The following is a 15,715-nucleotide window of genomic DNA, read 5'->3' on the forward strand; positions in this document are numbered from 1 at the left end:
GTGGCCCGCTGTGCCCGGGCTGTGTCTCTGGTGGAGGATGAACGTGTGTTGCCCGTCTGGCTCCTTCTGTAGGCATTCTGTTCTTTGTGAAAACAGCTTTTTGGCTGATCGTACCACAAGTGCACATGTGGACTTCACCTAATTTTAATGCTGTGTTTGGGAGATTGACCTTCTAATTGGGAGGTCAGTTGACCTAATTTTAATGTTGTGTTTGGGAGATTGACCCCTTGATGGGACAAGATGTTCTAATGAACTTTTCTCTCTCTCATGTGAGTGTACTGATTACTCCTCTTTACTGTTCTCTGGAATGATTTGTGGGAATCAAGGCAATGTTTTAATACTTGTGTTTGCAGCATGTGAGAACAGAGACTAACCATATCTGGGCTGCTTTAAGAATCTTGGAGAAGATGATGTGTAGACTGTAAAATGAAATAAAAGCTGTCATCCCTTTACTGCCTGGAGTATAATTTAAATAAATGAACCTTACAAATGCAACTTTTCCCTTTTGTGAATCATGAATAATTTGGCAGCGTATTCCCAGATCTGAACAGGAGTTCCTGCTTTCAGCATCTGTAATAAAATAATTCTCCTGAGTAACCGAAATGAAATTCAGAAAATTGGGTTTATGCTAATGAAGAACATCAGTAATGAACATTTAGATAATGTAAAGTTAAAGGGCAAAATGTTACTTATTGTGGCTTCAAAGCATGACAGAGACATTTCCTCTGGTTATTGTTAAATAATGCCCCCTCCTTTACTATACCCCCGAATGAGGAGTTGTCTGGTTGGATTTTGCATGCCATTGACTTATGGTTAAAACTTGAAAAGGTTTGTGACAACAAGATACATTTCTCCAATTAAGTTCAATCATTTCTCCAAAGCGTGTAAGTAGAAATATTCTCATTGTGCTCTGTGGCGTAGAGTCCCTTTGCTCCTTATTTCTTAAACTGATATTCCTTGAAGGATGGTCTGAAGGTAAAGTTTCTTCCTAAAATTGATGTGCTGTTGACCTACCATATTCTTAGAGGTGAAGGAGGGTGGTGGTGGTGATGGTTGTGTGTGTGTGTGTGTGTGTGTGTTGAATGAATGAGGAGTTTTTTATTTTTAAACCAATTTAAATTGTTACAAGTTTATATTTTTGATTCATGATAACTTCCTTATGGTGTATTTCCTTCTAGAAGAAACATTGGTTTTTAATTAGTAGTGATGATTGAATTCAATCCTGTAGTACCAAGAATTAGCTGGACGGCACAATGTAGACAAAAAATGGTTTTGTTGTAAGACAAATGAATTATATAGTATGTTATTTTACCTTAGCTGAACAGTCTCCTTGTTCTTTTTTCAGATAAATGTAAATGAAATTACAAGATTTTCAGATTTCCCTTTGTCCAAAAAAACATTAAAAGGTAGGAGGATGGTAATCTTGGGACATGTTGTTGGATTTCTTGATGTTTTTTATAAACAGAAAAATATTTAGAGTATTTAACCTGAAAAAGATCGTTTTGGCAAATAATTTTGATATCTTGAACCTTTAACACCAGGAAACAATATTAATTCATTTGAGTTTTACTGATGTGTCATTCTCATCTCCTTTCTGGACTGGTTAAAGAGCAGTAGTGAAAAAACAAGATGCCATAGCCTGTCAGGAATTAAAATAAAATCTAATTATGTTAGTTAAAATGAGCAAGAAAACAAAAGTGATGTCTTTTATATTAGTGTGTCAGGGCCACCAGAACAAAATCCCATAGACTGGGGGGCTTAGAAGAAATTAATATTCTCACAGTTATGGAGGCCGGAAGTCCAAAGATGGAGTTGTTGGCAGGTTTAGTTTCCTTTGAGAGCCATCGTGGAAGGGATTGTTCCAGAACTCTCTCCTTGGCTTGCAGATGACGACTCTCTTGTGCATCTTCATGTGGTTGTTCCTCTGGACAGTCATACCATTGGTATCTCTTTTGTGTCCAGATTTCCCCTTGTAGGGACACCAGTCACATCAGCTCAAGGCTCATTTGAACTTAATCATCGCTTCAAAGGCCCTCTTTTTTTTTTTTTTTTTTTTTTTTAGTGTTTATTTTTGAGACAGAGAGACAGCATGAGCAGGGGAGGGGCAGAGAGAGAGGAAGACAGAATCTGAAGCAGGCTCCAGGCTCTGAGCTGTCAGCACAGAGCCTGACATGAGGGTTGGAACTCCAAAACTGCAAGATCATGACCTGAACAAAGTTGGACGCTTAACCGACTAAGCCATCCAGGCACCCCCAAGGGCCTCTTTCTGAATACGGTCACAGTCAAAGGTACTGGGTGTTAGGCTTCGATGTAGGAATTTTAGGGGGCACCGTTCAGTCCGTACTACTGTTTTGTAGGAGTTTTCTACAGTATCACTTTCCTCCCTTCTACACGGCAGGTTTGCAAGAAGCCCAGTACCGTTTGGTAACTGAGATACAGAAGCAGACTATTGGATTGGCTTTGCAAGGGAAAGATGTTCTTGGAGCTGCCAAGACAGGATCTGGCAAGACTTTGGCTTTCCTTGTTCCAGTAAGTAGTTTATTCATACTGGGTCAGGTCCTGTATTACATGATTTTATTTTACTTATTTTCTTATTTATTAATTAAAAAAAAAATGTTTGTTTTTGAAAGAGAGAGAGACAGAGTGTGAGTAGAGGAGGGGGAGAGAGACAGGGAGACACAGTTTTGAAGCAGGCTCCAGGCTCTGAGCTGTCAGCACAGAGCCCAGTGCAGACCTTGAACCCACAGACCGTGAGATCATGACCTGATCATGATCAAAGTTGGATGTTCAACTGACTGAGGCACCTCGGTGCCCCTAAACCTTTTTTTTAAAATTTTTTTTTTTTCAACGTTTTATTTATTTTGGGGACAGAGAGAGACAGAGCATGAACGGGGGAGGGGCAGAGAGAGAGGGAGACACAGAATCGGAAACAGGCTCCAGGCTCCGAGCCATCAGCCCAGAGCCCGACGCGGGGCTCGAACTCACGGACCGCAAGATCGTGACCTGGCTGAAGTCGGACGCTTAACTGACTGCGCCACCCAGGCGCCCCCCTAAACCTTTTTTTAATGTTTATTTATTTATTTTGAGAGAGAGAGAGTGCACACAAGCAGGGGAGGGGCACAGAGTGAGAGAGAGAATCTGCACTGACAGCGCAGAGCCTGATGCAGGGCCTGAACCTGTGAACCTAAGATCGTGATCCAAGCTGAAATCAGGAGTTGGATGCTTAACTGACTGAGCCACCCAGGCACCCTGTTATTTATTTATTCTAAAAAAAAAAAATGTTTATTTTGGGAGAGAGCATGTGCGTGAGCAGGGGTAGGGGCAGAGAGAGAGAGGGAGAGAGAGAATCCCAAGCATGCTCCACACAGTCAGCATGGAGCCCTATGTGGGGCTTGAGCCTGTGCGCTGAACCATGAGATCATGACCTGAGCCGAAACCAAGAGCCAGATGCCCAACCAACTGAACCACCTAAGTGCCTCTCTGTTATATGATTGTAAAGCATTCTTTGCCTAGGTACAAATCATTATGGAGAGAGTTGTTTCCTATTGGATTCCCCTGGCTAGAATGCCACTTTTATCAGACAGGGGCCCCCAGCTGTCCTGTTCTCCACCATATTCCCTCCATCCTAACGCAGTGCCTTGCACATGGTGGACGCTCAGTAACTTGAATGAATGAATTACCTTAACCAGCCTTTACATTCCTGAAGGATATGGATGTTCCTGGGTGGCAGGTTTGGATGGTTCTACCCTGTTGTAGGACCACGGAAAGGCCTCGGAGGCTATTCATGCGCTTATGCTTGTAAACCTGCCAGTTTCATTTATATTTGCCACTTGTTTAGGATAAAGCTGAAATATGCTCACTTAGATTGAATGACTCATTGAAAATTTTCCAGGACGTTGATATCTGTCCTTTTGAGCAGTAAAATTCGTAGGACTTTACTTCTATCTCAGTTGTGCTGTCGATCTCATAATTTAATTCCTACAAAATAATTGGCTTAGAAAAATCACATTTGAGGGGCGCCTGGGTGGCGCAGTCGGCTAAGCGTCCGACTTCAGCCAGGTCACGATCTCGCGGTCCGTGAGTTCGAGCCCCGCGTCAGGCTCTGGGCTGATGGCTCAGAGCCTGGAGCCTGTTTCCGATTCTGTGTCTCCCTCTCTCTCTCTGCCCCTCCCCCGTTCATGCTCTGTCTCTCTCTGTCCCAAAAAAAAAAAAAAAAAAAAAAAAGTTGAGAAAAATCACATTTGAGTTTTTGTCCCAAGTATTGAAAAGTTGTTTTTATTTTTCTCTTAAATTCAATTTTTCCTAACAATGTCTGCCCACAACTAGAAAATTCAGTGACTATATAATTATAGTAACTACACAGATGAAAGTTTATTTTAATGTGGTTTCCGTTGAGAAAATGGTGACAGATATTTTTCCAAAATGTGTTTGAATAGTTTGTGGGCTGTACATACCTTTCATCGATTGCCATTCTTCTCTGGGCAGGGCTCTGGCAGCAGCTGAGCTGCCAGGGCCTGATTTTCCCTTCCCTCTATGACTTGAGGGATCTGGTGGCTGGAAGAAAAAGAAAAAAAAAAAGCAAAGAATTTCATTTTGCTGATTGGAAAGAACTTGTGACTGGTGTGTCTTCTGCTCAGAATGTGCCTTTGATTTGGAGGAGCACGGTTGGCTTAGGAATCAAGATGCCGCCTCCTGAAAGGACTTACTAAACATAATTTGCTGTCTTTTTTGAGGTGTTGGAAGCCTTATATCGTTTGCAGTGGACCTCAACAGACGGGCTGGGGGTTCTGATTATATCACCCACAAGAGAACTGGCCTATCAGACTTTTGAGGTTCTCCGAAAAGTAGGAAAGAATCATGACTTTTCGGCTGGTCTCATCATTGGTGGAAAGGTTTGTCCTTTGTCTTGTCCTTCTTTTTTCTATAATGTATATTGGGGCACTGTTGGCAGTGGACAGGAAAGAGGTGGAGATTTCATCTAAACAGGTAAGCTGGCCTCCTGGTGTGGTGACTGTCATCTAGAGTTCTGGTTATCAAATTTGAAGGTTCAGAAAGTCCATTTTTTGAGGGTATCTGAGTGGATCAGATTCTCTGACACTAATACACTTTAAATAACCTATAATTCTATTTGTTATTGTACTTGGGAAAGGTACCATTGGAGTATGTGGGCTAGTTCCTTTTAAGAAAATATTTAAGAGATTGAATAATTCAGAACATTGCTTGGTCAGCAGCAGAAAAAAAGACAGGTTTACAAGATTTTTAAAAAAATTTTAATGAATTTTTTAATTGAAGTATAGTTAACACATAATTGTCTTAGTTTCAGGTTACAGCATACCATTTCAACAAGTCTGTACATTTTGTGTGCTCACCACAAGTATAGCTAGCATCTGTCAGCATACATGCTATTGTAGTACTATTGACTATCTGTGACTTTCATCCCCATGACTTATCCATTTCATAACTGGAAGCCTATATCTCCCACTCCCTTTCACCCATTTTGCCCATCCTTCTTCCCTCTGGCAGTCATCTGTTTTCTGTATTTATGGGTCTCTTTCTGCTTTTTTGTTTTGTTTTGTTTTGTTTTTTGATTCTACATGTAAGTGAAATTACATACGGTATTTGTCCTTCTCTGATTGATTTCACTGAGGATAATCTCTGGGTCTGCCATGTTGTTTGAGATGGCAAGATCTCATTCTTTTTTCATTTTTTCATTTTTTTAACGTTTATTTTTGAGAGAGAGAGACTGTGATCAGTTGGGGAGGGGCAGAGAGGGGAGACAAAGAATCCGAAGCAGGCTCCAGTCTCTGAGCTGCCAGCACAGAGCTTGGTATGGGGCTCAAACTCATGAACCATGAGATCATGACCTGAGCCAAGGTCAGATGCATAACTGACTGAGCCACCCCCCCCCCCCCTTCTCTCTCTCTCTCTCTTCCTCTCTCTCTGTCTCTCACACTCACATACACACACCACATCTTTATCCATTCATCTATTGATGGACATTTGGGTTGCTCTCAGTGTCTTGGCTGTTGTAATGCTATTGTGAACATAGGGATGCATAACTCTTCGAATTGGAGAGTTTTTTTTTTTTTTTAATTTTTTAATGTTGATTTATTATTGAGAGACAGAAAGAGATAGAGCATGAGCATGGGAGGTGCAGAGAGAGGAGGAGACACAGAATCTGAAGCAGGCTCCAGGCTCTGAGCTATCAGCACAGAGCCCGACGTGGGGCTCAAACTCACAAACTGTGAGATCATGACCTGAGCCGAAGTCAGATGCTTAACCAACTGAGCCATCCAGGCGTCCCTGTTGACAGTTTTTATTGTGAATGGATGATGAATTTTGTCATGGTTTTCCTGCATCTATTGAGATCATATGATTTTAATCCTTTATTAATGTTGTCTATTGTGTTGATTTGCAGATGTTGAACTGTTCTTGCATCTGTGGAATAAATCCCACTTGATTGTGGTGTATGGTTTTTGAAATGTATTGTTGGATCTGATTTGCAAATATTTTTTAAATTGTTTTTTTTCCATAATAATAGTTGTACTCTCTAATCTCCATCCCCTGTTTCCCTCATCATCCTATGTACCTTCCCTCTTGTAACTATCAGTTCCCTATAGTTAACAGTCTGTTTCTTGGTTTATCTCTTTTTTTCTTTGCTCATTTGTTGTTTCTTAAATTACACATGAGTGACATATGGTATTTGTTTTTCTCTGACTGAGTTATTTCTTTTAGCATAATACTATATAGCTCCATCCATGTCATGCAAGTGGCAAGATTTCATTCTTTTTTATGGCTGGGTAATATTCCATTGTATATGTATACCACATCTTTTTTTTTTAAAGTTGATTTATTTTGAGAGAAAGAGTGTGAATGGGGGAGGGGCAGAGAGAGAGAGGGAGAGAGAGAATCACAAGCAGGCTCTGTGCCATCAGCACAGAACTCATTGTGGGGCTCGATCCCACGACCCATTAGATCATGACCTGAGCCGAGGTCAAGAGTCGGGCGCTTAAATGACTGAGCCACTCAGGTGCCCCAAATCTATTTTATCTATTCCGTAATCGTTGGACACCTGGGCTGTTCCTATAATTTGGCTATTGGAAATAATGCTGCTATAAACATCAGGGTGCATGAATCTTTTCGAATTAGTATTTTTTTATTCTTTGGGTAAAAACCCAGTAGTATGATTGCTGGATCATAGAGTAGTTTTATTTTGAATTTTCTGAGGAACCTCCATATTGTTCTCCAGAGTGGCTGTACCAGTTTGCATTCTAACCAACAATGCAAAAGAGTCCCCTTTTGTCCACATCCTCACCAGCACCTGTTGTTTCTTGTGTTGTTGATTTTAGCCATTCTGACAGATGTGAGGTGATACCTTATCGTCGTTTTGACTTGAATTTCACTGATAACCAGTGATGTTAAGCATCTTTTCATGTGTCTGTTGTCCATTTGTTTATTTGGGAAAATGCCTATTCATGTCAATTGCCCATTTTTTAATTGGATTATTCATTGTTTGAGCATTGAGTTGTATCAGTTTTTATACATTTTGGATTCTAACGTTTTATCAGATAATTTGCAAATTATTGGATAATTAGTCTTTTGCAAACATCTTCTCCCATTTCATAGGTTGTCTTTTAGTTTTGTTGATTGTTTCTTTCGCAATGAAGAAACTTTTTATTTTGATGTAGTCCCCATAATTTATCTTTGCTTTTATTTCTCTTGCCTCTGACATTTCTAGAAAAATGTTGCTATGGCTGATGCCAAGAGATTACTCCCTGCCAGGGTCCAGCCCCAGCAGGTCCAGGGGTTCCCGAAGGATGAACGGTGTTGGCGAAAATAACAAATGGACACAGACAACGGCAGTGTGTTAGACTGGCCGCTTTATCGTGGCAAGTGTGGCATTATATTTGTCAGCAAATTTCTTATAGCGTGCGTCATCTATGTCTTCTGGCATTACCTAATTCTAAAAATGTTCCTTTGTGTAATCACACATTAAGGGACAACATAGTTATTTTCATGTAATGTTCCTTCCTGCCCTTTCAAGGTCATCTAGCTCTCAACGCCTCAAGTAGAACGTTTACAGGGACGTGACTTCTTAGTTGTTCCTTTGGACCATTTGCAGCACAAGGAACAAAAGTGTTCGCCTTGGTCTGGGTGCCGGGAGGGAGCCGAGAGGGCCCTGGGAACCCAGGCCTTATGCGCTCCCGGAGAGACAATGTATACCTAGGAACTAATGAACCATTCTGTACCTTAATCCCCCAGGTCCAGTTATCATCTGGAATGCCTCCTGGGGGCCAAGTGGGCCTAGGGGTTGAAGTAACTTGTATCCATAGATACATTCCTTTGTTGCCGGAGTGGGGATTTCAAACCCATTTGTCCCCCTCCTTGGCTGGGAAATATATGGGGCTGTCCTTCCTTTAGGTAGAGGAGTCTTTATAGGGGTGGCAAGGGCTGGATGCAGGGCTGTATAATTTCCCTACGGAATTTAATTTCTTTCCCCGATGGTTCTTTTCCCGGAGGGCCTGAGGTGGGCAATTCCCCAACCGACCAATCCCCAGGTACTTCATTGGTAGGGGGGCTGCCCTGACCAGCGCTGAGGCCAAATTACATAAAAGCAGGAGTACAAGAAGCTTCACTTTCGATGGGCCGCCATGTAGTCCCGATCCGTCCACCGCCTGGGCCCTGCCATCAGGCTGATTGGATAGCTTGGCTTCCTGCAACTCCCTGTGCTCTTTTCAATAATTTTCTAATTGATTTTGAGTTTATTTTTGTGTGTGGTGTAAGAAAGTGGTCCAGTTTCATTCTTTTGCATGTGGCTGCCCAACGGCATTTGTTGGAGAGGCTGTCTTTTTTCCATCGGATATTCTTTCTTACGTTGTCAAAGATTCATTGACTGTATAGTTGTGGCTTGATTTCTGGGTTTTCTGTTCTATCCAGTTGATCTATGTGTGTTTTTATGCCAGTACCATACTGTTTTTTAATCACTGCTGCTTTGTGGTATAACTTGAAATCTGGAGTTGTGATACCTCTAGTTTGGTTTTTGTTTTTCAAGATTGCTTTGGCTGCTCAAGGTCTTCTGTGCTTCTGTACAAATTTTAGGATTTTTTGTTCTGGTTCTGTCAAAACTGCTGTTGGTGTTTTGATAGGGATTGCATTAAATCTGGGTTTGCTAACATTTTGTTGAGGATTTTTGCATCTGTGTTTGTCGATGATAGTAGCCTGTGGTTTTCTTTTTTTTAATGGTGTTATTGCCAGGTTTGGTATCAGGGTAATGTTGGTTTTGGGAAATGAGTTTCGGAATGTGCCTTCCTCTTCAATTTGGGGAACATTTTGAGGAAGATAGGTACTAGCTCTTCTTTAAGTGTTGGAATTCACCTGTGCAGCTGCCTGGTCCTGGACTTTTGATTTTTCAGAGTTTCAAAATTACCTATTCATGAGTGCCTGAGTGGTTCAGTCAGTTGAGTGTCTGACACGGCTTTTCTGCTCAGGTCATGATCCCATGGCTCAGGAGTTTGAGTCCCATATGGGGCTCCATGCTGACAGTGCAGAGCCTGCTTGGGATTCTCTCTTTCTCCTCTCTGCCTCTTCCCCACTTGTGCGTGCATGCATGCTCTCTCTCAAAATAAATAAAAAAAACTTAAAAAAATTATTTTTATTTATTTTAGTGTTTACTTTTGAGAAGGCGCAAGTGGGGGAAGGGCAGAGAGAGAGGGAGACACAGAATCTGAGGCAGGCTCGAGGCTCTGAGCTGTCAGCACAGAACCCGATGCGGGGCTCAAACCCACGAACTGTGAGATTATGACCTGAGCCGAAGTAGGGTTGCTTAACCGCCTGAGCCACCCAGGCACACCCCACCCCCCAAAAAAAATTATTGATTCAATTTCATTATTTATAATTAGTTTTTTCAGACTATTTCTTTGTGGTTCAGTCTTGGAAGGTTGTGTGTTTCTAGGAGTTTATCCATTGTTATCTAGACTTTTCAACTTGTAATGTAATTCCAGTTGTCTCTTATTATTCTTTGTATTTCTGTGTTGTTGGTTGTAACTTCATTTGTGATTTTTTTTTTTTTTTTTGGTGGGGAGTTTTCTCTCTCTTTTTTTGCTTGATGAGCATGGTTAGCAGTTTTATCAGTCAAAAATAAATCTTTTCAGAGAACCAGTTTTTGTTCTGTTGATATTTTCTGTCTTTTTTTTTGTAGACTCTATTTTATTTATTTCCACTCTGATCTTTATTTTCTTCCAAGAACTTTGGGCTTTATTTATTCTTCTTCTGGTTCCTGTTGATATAAAGTTTACATTGTTTATTTTGGGTATTAAAAATTTTTTTTTTCTAATGTTTATTTTTGAGAGAGAGCGAGCGAGTGAGCGAGGTGGGGAGGGGCAGAGAGAGGGAGACAGAATCTGAAGCAGGCCCCAGGCCCTGAGCTGTCAGCACAGAGCCCAATGCAGGGCTTGAACCCCCACTTGTGCGTGCATGCATGCTCTCTCTCAAAATAAATAAATAGGGGCGCCTGAGTGGCGCAGTCGGTTAAGCGTCCGACTTCAGCCAGGTCACGATCTCGCAGTCCGTGAGTTCGAGCCCTGCGTCGGGCTCTGGGCTGATGGCTCAGAGCCTGGAGCCTGTTTCCGATTCTGTGTCTCCCTCTCTCTCTGCCCCTCCCCCGTTCATGCTCTGTCTCTCTCTGTCCCAAAATAAATAAACGTTGAAAAAAAAAAATTAAGAAAAAAATAAATAAATAAATTGTGAAATCATGACCTGAGCTGAAGTCGGATGCTTAATCAACTGAGCCACCCAGGCACTCTCCCCACCCCCGTTTTCTTTCTTTTTTTTTTTTTTTTTGTGGTAGGCCTGTATCACTATGATGGTTGATATGATTTCAGTCTTCAATTTGAGACTTGTTTTGTGGCCTAGCATGTGATCTGTCTTGGAGCATGTTCCATTTTACACTTGGAAAATATGTGTGTTTTGTAATTTTGGGATGAAATGTTTTGTATGTACCTGTTAAGTCTATGTGGTCTAATGTATTGTTTAAGTCCAATGTTTCCTCATTGATTTTCTGTGCAAATGATCTGTCCATTGATGTAAGTGAGGTATTAAAGTTTCCTACTAATATTGTATTGCTGTCAATTTCTCCCTTTATGTCTGTTGTTATTTTTTTTGTTTCACTGATTCTGTGTTTGGTGCATAAATATTTACAAATGTGTGTCTTCTTCGATCAATACACTTATCATATGTAATGCCCTTTTTTTCTCTTTTATTACTGTGTTTTATTTTTTTATTTTTTAAAGATGTTTATTTTTGAGAGAGAGAGTGTGCATGGGTAAGGGGCAGAGAGAGAGAGAGAAAGAGAGAGAAAATCTCAAGCAGACTCTGCACATTTAGTGGAGAGCCTGATGTGGGGCTCGAACTCACGAACTGCGAGATCATGACCTAAGCAGAAATAAGAGTTGGACGCTTAACCGACTGAAGCCAGCCAGGCACCCTCACAGTCTTTGTTTTAAAAATCAGTTTTGTATGACCTGAGTAAGGTCACTCCAGCTTTCTGGAGCAGAAGATAGTTTTGAGGAATGTTGATTTTCGGTGATAGTGGAACCAGCTACTCAGTTTCTGCTCTACCTTCTGGTTCACTTGGACTGCTTGTTTGGGCTGGAGGCTCTTCTAGACTGTGAAGATAATACTTGGGTTCATATGCAAACATACATGAAGGAAGTGTAGCATCCATCCCAAACCCTCACGTACTGACGTACCTGTCACCCAGCTTTAATGACGAACATTCAAGGAGACACCTTCTAGATAGAGTGTAGAGAGCTCAGCTTCCCTCGCCCTAGTCCACAAAGTGCAGTGTGAATGGTGTCAGAGAGTGCCTCTGGGTTCTGACTTAAATAATGGCAACGATTCTACTTTAAGTCGGTTCTGGCTGATGTAAGGAGAAGTGAAGACTTGGAGCATTCATGGGAAATTTTTTCTTGGCCTCAGAATCCTGGGTATAATTAAGAATCTAGAGGCACTCTGAGCTCTTTAGGTCTTCACTGAGGACTTTTATTTGGCCCAGAAATTGGGATGTGCTGCAGAAATTGAAGGGGGAAATCCTATCTGTTTGTAGCATATCTACATTGCTGTGAGAAGTAACATGCAGATGGCTTTTATAGTTTTGCTACATGGGCTGCTCAGTAATGTGTCTGTGTAATCAGAAGAAACAACTGTTTTCAGGATCTGAAACATGAAGCTGAGAGGATCAATAACATAAATATACTTGTTTGTACTCCGGGTCGGCTTCTTCAACACATGGATGAAACAATATGTTTTCATGCTACCAATCTCCAAGTGTTAGGTAAGTCTAATGAATTTCTAATGAAACAATCTCAGACTTAGGAGAGAAGCCTCATCAATTTTAATGTTAGGCATTTTTAATCTTAATATTTATTCAATAAAACATTTGAGAATAACTTGAAACAATTTTTTGGCATATGGGTTCTAAACCCGGAGAGTACAACTAGACTTTTTTTTTTTTTAAACAAAATGGTCAGAAGAATATAAGTAGTTGTATATGAAATTAGATACTTCTTTATCTGACACTGCTAGGAATTTATCTCTTAAGATACATCCGCTTCTGGTGATATTACCTAACGTGTGTATATATACTTTTAGTCACGTCTTTATTTTGGAATAATTCTATATTTACAGTTACAGTGATAGTACAGAGAGTTGCTTTATACCCTTTCCCCAGTTTCCCCTAGTGTGACATCTTACATAACTGTGGCATGTAACCACATATTTCGTCAAAATGAAGATTAACATTGTTCCGTTGTATAAATTCCAGACTTTTATTTGGATTTCACCGATTTTTCTGCTAATGCCCTTTTTCTCTTCTAGAATCCATTCCTGAATACTACATTGCATTTAGCCTAATGTATATTTTAAATGTTGTAATTCACCTTGAATTTTCTTTTTTTAGTTCTTGATGAAGCAGATAGAATCTTGGATATGGGCTTTGCTGATACCATGAATGCTATTATTGAAAATCTTCCCAAGAAACGTCAGACTTTGCTTTTCTCAGCTACCCAAACCAAATCTGTAAAGGACCTTGCACGCTTGAGTTTGAAAAACCCTGAGTATGTCTGGGTTCATGAAAAAGCAAAATACAGGTATGTACTACTTGTAGCCATATTTGATTCAATTAAAAAAATCAGTGTTCTTTTTACTATAAGAATTTGGTATTTTAAATGAATACTACCTTTTTTAGGAAACTAGACGTCATTTTATGTGTTATAAAATATGGAAAGTATAGTAAAATATATTACAATTATTTAAATATTTGATGGACCTTTAATTTTTTTTTTTTTTCAACGTTTATTTATTTTTGGGACAGAGAGAGACAGAGCATGAACGGGGGAGGGGCAGAGAGAGAGGGAGACACAGAATCGGAAACAGGCTCCAGGCTCTGAGCCATCAGCCCAGAGCCCGACGTGGGGCTTGAACTCCGGGACCGCGAGATCGTGACCTGGCTGAAGTTGGACGCTTAACCGACTGCGCCACCCAGGCGCCCCATAAATATTTGATGGACCTTTAAATGTGGGAATACTCTAGTGCAATATTTCTCATGTGGTCTGAGGAACACATATCTTTCTGTAAGATGTGAACAGGTGTTTGTTAACAACTACCCCTGCATAAAATGGGGGGTGGTGGGGTTGTATGGCTGTGTGGGAAATGGGTTGGGGGAAGTAGGTTTCAAAGTGTATTTTGATACAAGTGGAAGTTTGTGTGTGTATGTTTGGTATGAATCACTGTCGATTGTGGACATGCTTGACTTGCAGAAATGTTGTCTAGTGAACATAAGTAGATATGTGTTGAAGGTCTCCATATGGATTATCTCTATCTTCGATTTCTTACTATAAAATGTTAGTCTGAGAAGGAATAGATTGGGGAAAATGGTGGATTATCCTCTTAGAAAGTTGTTAAATACTGGGAATATTGGCCTTGGGGCCCACCTTAATGTTGTTCAGCTAATAAATGTTTAGGATTAAAGAAAGCCCTAGAAGAGGCCAGACTCCATGCTTCCAGGCATTTTCAGTGGATGAACTTGGTTCTCAAGAACTCGGGAGTGGCATAGCAAGAGATTCTTTAACTCCTCCTTAGCTTACTATGGAGTAGACAGTGGTTGCTGTTTGTAACGTTGAATTAAGGTAGCTATTGAAATTCTTGGTACAATTAATAATCTAAAGAGTCACTTTTTATTTTCTTTTTCTTCTTTGTCTTAAGTTTATTTATTTTAAGAGAGAGAGCAGGGAAGGGGTAGAGAGAGAGCAAGAGAGAATCCCAGGCAAGCTCTGTGCTGTCAGTGTGCAACAAGACAGGCTCAATCTCACAGCCCTTGAGATCATGACCTGAGCCGAGATCAAGAGTCGTACGCTTAACCAGTTGAGCTCCCCAGGCTCCCCTTGATTTTCTTCGTTTTCTTTCTTTTTTTTTTTTTTTGGCTGTTTGCTTTCTGCCTATTTTCACAACTCTTTAGTGTCTTTACCAGATACACATTTTTCAGTCGTTAGGTAACATCTAAAAACTGCATGATTTAAGGTAATTGTACATAGATTTCTTGTTACCAATTTCTGTAGGTAACAGTGGGTTATTATCTGTAGATCAGAGTTAGAAAAAAACAAATGCAAATACTGTTTATTTTATAAGTGATTTTTGAAATGCATCACTTAGAAGAAATGGGGTTTTCAGAAACCATGTCTCCAAAGACAATTGACAGTTGCAGGTTATGTGATTATGACTGTAGTACTCTCTAATGTCCAGTTCACCTGAAGCACCACAGAAGGCAGATACTTTTGTGAATTTTGTCTCATATCATTATTGAAGTTTCTTCTCTAGCCATTAACTTGGTTAATACACCATGGGGAAATCATGGCCAAGAAAATTTTTAAGGTAGTATAGAATATCTACTCTAGAATCGTGCAGGACCAGAAAAATAATTTTAAAAAGTTAGATCTTTCTGAAGTTGTATATCAGAATGTACTTAGAAAAGGCATAATAGGGTGGTTTCTTTATGTTGCTGTTGCAGTGAAATTGCGCTCCTAATGATTTTTTTTTTTTTGAGAAAAAAATCGTTCTCTTTGAATCATTGTAATTTGCTGTGTTTTACAGTGAATATAAGTTGAAATCTATGGTGAATTATGAAGCATTTCAAAATTGAAATGGCTGTTCTGAGCTTATGTTGTTAGTTGCATGCAAAAGTAATTTTATATTTCCTGTTAGTGTCATTAATCATTATGAAATGTTCTTTATCTCTACTAATACTTTTTGCCTTGAAGTCTAGTTTGATATTAGTCTCCTTGTAGTAAATTTCTCTTGGTCTGTGTTTGCATGGTGAATCTTTCTCTGGCCATTTACTCCTTACATTATATACAGCCTTACATTTTAGATTTATTTGACTTTACAAGCAATTATCAGGTATGATCATTACTTTCTAACTGGAGGATTTAGTTCATTGACATTTACCTTACCCCATTATTTTAAGTTTCTTTACCCCTTTCCACTGTGTCTTCATCGTGAAGTATTTTAATTTCACACACTTTAAATTCCATAAGCTGTTATTAATACTTTTTGAAACATCAGTATTTATTTAGATTTATCCAAATAGTTATTCTTTATTTCTTGTGTTCAAAAGAACTTTTTTTTTTTTTTTTTAGTTCAGGTTTACTAGTGGAAAAATTCT

The 15,715-nt window shown here is 39.9% G+C and overlaps 1 protein-coding gene across 1 annotated transcript in view; it reads left to right on the forward strand.

The window, feature by feature from the left end:
- DDX10 (DEAD-box helicase 10) overlaps positions 1-15,715 on the forward strand; it is a 281,218-nt gene that overhangs the window by 10,008 nt on the left and 255,495 nt on the right. The window contains exons 2-6 of the mRNA XM_043579268.1: positions 1,346-1,406; positions 2,399-2,529; positions 4,734-4,892; positions 12,211-12,331; positions 12,956-13,145. Of these exons, the coding sequence (XP_043435203.1) occupies positions 1,346-1,406; positions 2,399-2,529; positions 4,734-4,892; positions 12,211-12,331; positions 12,956-13,145 (662 nt within the window). The remainder of the gene's footprint in view (positions 1-1,345; positions 1,407-2,398; positions 2,530-4,733; positions 4,893-12,210; positions 12,332-12,955; positions 13,146-15,715) is intronic.

Source organism: Prionailurus bengalensis, chromosome D1 (assembly GCF_016509475.1).
Source record: "Prionailurus bengalensis isolate Pbe53 chromosome D1, Fcat_Pben_1.1_paternal_pri, whole genome shotgun sequence".
Classification (NCBI taxonomy): Eukaryota; Metazoa; Chordata; class Mammalia; order Carnivora; family Felidae; genus Prionailurus; species Prionailurus bengalensis.